Raw genomic sequence first — 3,730 nt, 5'->3', positions numbered from 1 at the left:
TTGGGTGGAGGTTGGTTGAGGACCAAAATGCAGAGACAGAAGGAGGCAGAGATGAGTTTTTGCTGATTCAATGAAGGTAAAGTCCAAGAACAAAATAAAGCAAAACCAAAAAACAAGAGACGTCAGGGAAAACACACATGAGGAGCCAAGTAAGCTACAATAAACCAGCAATGAGGAAGTGTAGAGGTGGTGTATATGGGGAACAGAACAAAGAATGGGAAAATGAGCTGATATGGAGCAGGTGTGGATAGAAGTAACTAGAAGGGAGCTAGGGGAAAGGAGACAGGCACAAGGGGGCAGCAGAAAGTAACTCAAAAAATGCAATACAGTTTAAATATAACACAGAATGGAAAATAAACCAACAACCAACAAAACAGAATGACATAGATAACTGAAAACTCAAAGTCCAAAATGGAAGAGCCATAACGATAGCACATCCTCACCACCATAGAGGTCACATTAGCTCAGTAGAGGGCACTATATTGTAGCTCATGTCACATTGGTGAGGGTGTGGCCTTCCCAACTCTGTCTTTTAAAAAATTGCCCTACAAACACTTCTAAAGCAAAGTTTCATATTTGAAATGTTTTAAAAATATGTACTTTCATTATTTGTCAAGATTAAATTAATTCCCAACCTCTATTGTGTAACATTGCTGATAGGCTGCCTTCAATAATCTTTTCCAAGTCTGTGTTCTAATAGTAGGACTATCTATGCAGTGTTTGCCAACCTGCTGTAGCCATGCTGCTACTGTATGTCCTGTGTTGCACTGTCCTGGCTCACACTGTTCAAGCTGACATTGGTCCCTCAAAATAAAGGTTTATTTCTCTACTGTCTTGCTCATTTATTTCTTGCATCTTTGTTAACTTAACTCACTTTATTTTTTGTAGACCATCAGCCATTCGTAATGCCGCCTTATTTGCCTATGGACAAACAACCCCTTTTAGCAGCCACTGTAAAATAAGTGATACATTTCTTTTGAAGTTTTAGTTCATCAACATTTTTATACATATTATAATATCTTGTTTACAAACACTTTTAGAAGAATGCTGTATTTTTATGATAATCTATTGAATATTACTAAGGTTTTCACTCGTGATCAATTAAGTCCTGCTGTTCATTGCTGTAAAATCAAAACAAAATTAGGAAAAAACAAAAAAAAAAGTTGTGCAATATGCTTTTACAATCCCTTCATCTTATTTATATGAAATATTTTATGGGTCTCATGATTAAAACAAACATATATGCATCAATCTTGTCTTGCTTGTTAAACTTGGTAACTATCTTCTGCTACTACCTTCCAGTCCAATAACTAGACTACTGAGCAGTCTATAGATACTTTTTACACAGATTATTTATAAAAAAAAACATATTTTATGTATATCTGACAATGATGCTGAAAAAAAGAGATGTTGCGTAATGACAACTATTTTCATTACAATAAGTTTGTTTTTCTTTTTGTTTATTGTTTAATTTCAGTTTTAGCAAGTATTTTTGTTGTCTCTCCTTGTCTTTTTATTCAGTTTTCAAGCTACTGTTAATTGTACGAAAATGTTTATGCATTTATTTTATATCATTTACTTAGAATTTAGTTTTCTTTTTTTCCATTATTCTCCTCAGCGCTAAAACCAATGAATGATGCAACTGGACGCGGCGAGCGTTAAGTCCCGCCCAAGACGTTACGTATTCCTCGTTTTCATTGGTCGAATCCCTGGAAAGCCTGTCCGTGATTGGTCAGAATCCTTTTCTGTTATGAGAATATAGCACATGGGGGTTGAGTGAAAAAAGGAAGCCACGTTGACACAAGAAGTGTTTTTTTTGTGTGTGTCCTGGGAAATAAAGGTCACGTCGACAACCGTGTGTCACTCTGGACAGTACAGCTGACGCGTCAACGGTAAGGAATCTGCTGGCTTTAAATGTTTAGCAATTTTACCTTTTGAGAACCGGGCTAGCAAGAGACACAGCTAGCATCATTATAGGAAGCAACTCTAGCTCGTTGGTGCGGAGTGCAGGGTTTAAGTGGACCGTTATACAATTTTTTAATTATTTATTTCTTATTTTTTCCTGTCAAAGTTTTTATTTTGGATTAAATGAAAGTTATTTTGTAATCTCATTGGGAAAAAAAACAAAAAAACAGCATGCTTTTGTTGAAGTATAACTAGCTAAATGTTTGCAAGCCAAATCCCTCACTTAAGTTATAATCCGTCTGTAAATTGCCTCACTCATTTTTGTCGTATTTAATCACGATGTCTGCTGTGTTTTTGTTGTTGTTGTTTTTTTTTTAATAAATGTGTATTTATAACATGTATTCTATCCTTCTAGATGTAAATTTGCCCCATGTGTCTGTTTTTATGTGGACAGGTCATACATCATCAGCTAGGATGAGTGTTGGATTCATTGGAGCAGGCCAGCTGGCTCACGCACTTGTGAAAGGTTTCACTGCTGCAGGTGAGGATTTCTGCAACTAGTCACTCATTTAAGGATTTTCTTAATCTTTCAGCTATAATGACACCTGCATCAATTAATAATAATTTTTTCCAGCTCTACCTCTATGAAAAGTGTTTTTATTCATATTGTTGCTTTAGTCATTACCCCAATAGGTGTATGCGGAAGAGGGTGCTATCCTTGTAGAACAGTTTTAAGGTTTATAAAACAAAGAAAAATTTGTTCCATAGTTTATTGTTCTCTTTTAGATTTATTCCGTAAACATAAATCTATAGTTTTGAATCTGAAATGTTCTAAAACATTACTCAATGGAAGCTATACGCTCAAATTGTGTTTTTAAAGGAGCAAATATGCTGTAGAATGTTAAGCCTTCATGGAATCTGATTTAAAGGCACAAACTAAACTGTTCATAATTTATCATTTATGCTACGCCAGCATTCATAACATGTAGGCGGATCACTGTCCCCCAGACATCCTCGGTTATATTTTTTATATTTATATCTTTTAAAAACAAAGCGGCGCATGTTTGACATCATCTGTGCGCGCCGGTTACCGTTCATTCATCCTGTCCGCTGAACTGCTGCTAGTTTTACTCACATGCATGGAAGATGTCTAGTGCTACAACCACAGATGTTCTCGCTCTCCAAATGGAATTGAACGATTCAGATTAGCTAGCCGAACAAATAGATGGGGTAGAGCGTAGCCGCCTGTGGCCCAGGCTGCCTGTTACGACTCCAGTCCGGCGCGCGGATGACGTCATACACTCTCCGAATAAATTATGAATAGTTTAGTTTGTGCCTATAGACAAATCCCTTGTTGACCACTTCATGCCTACCCAGGGTTCCCGCAGATCCTTAAAAAGTCTTAAAATGCATTGAATTCTTCAATAAAAAAATCAAGGCCTTAATTGGTATTAAAATGTCCTAAATCAGTCTTTCATAGGTCTTAAAATTGTTACATCATAAATAGGATTTTATTTTTGTAATGCATATCAATCAATAAAATAATTGACAATATTTTTTATAACATTTACCAAACTGCTCACTGTAAGCATTATTGGTTCCGTCCCAATAGCGGAACAAATAATAAAGATGTTGCAGCCGGACTTTGGGATGATGTGCCAGTAACTTTTTATCTGGACAACATGGAGAAGTTTTAAATTCAACGAAAAATTTACTATCCATCCAAAAGTTTTCTGCGTGGCTAAAACCACAGCCAGGGCATGTAGATGAAGCACCGTGAGAATCAAGGCAGTGGAGACACATGTGCGAAGCATGAAACTCAAAG

General features: G+C 36.3%; 1 protein-coding gene across 1 annotated transcript in view; it reads left to right on the top strand.

Moving 5' to 3' along the window:
• Positions 1–1,759: 1,759 nt before the first annotated feature.
• Positions 1,760–3,730, top strand: part of pycr1 (pyrroline-5-carboxylate reductase 1) — a 12,902-nt gene continuing 10,931 nt past the window's right edge. Inside the window, exons 1-2 of the mRNA XM_015384356.1 lie at positions 1,760–1,892; positions 2,360–2,446. Of these exons, the coding sequence (XP_015239842.1) occupies positions 2,380–2,446 (67 nt within the window). The 5' untranslated portion in view covers positions 1,760–1,892; positions 2,360–2,379. The remainder of the gene's footprint in view (positions 1,893–2,359; positions 2,447–3,730) is intronic.

This window comes from Cyprinodon variegatus, unplaced genomic scaffold, assembly GCF_000732505.1.
Source record: "Cyprinodon variegatus isolate N-32 unplaced genomic scaffold, C_variegatus-1.0 Scaffold310, whole genome shotgun sequence".
NCBI lineage: Eukaryota > Metazoa > Chordata > Actinopteri > Cyprinodontiformes > Cyprinodontidae > Cyprinodon > Cyprinodon variegatus.
Note: the sequence above shows the minus strand (reverse complement) of the source record. Positions and strands in the feature narration are given on the sequence as shown.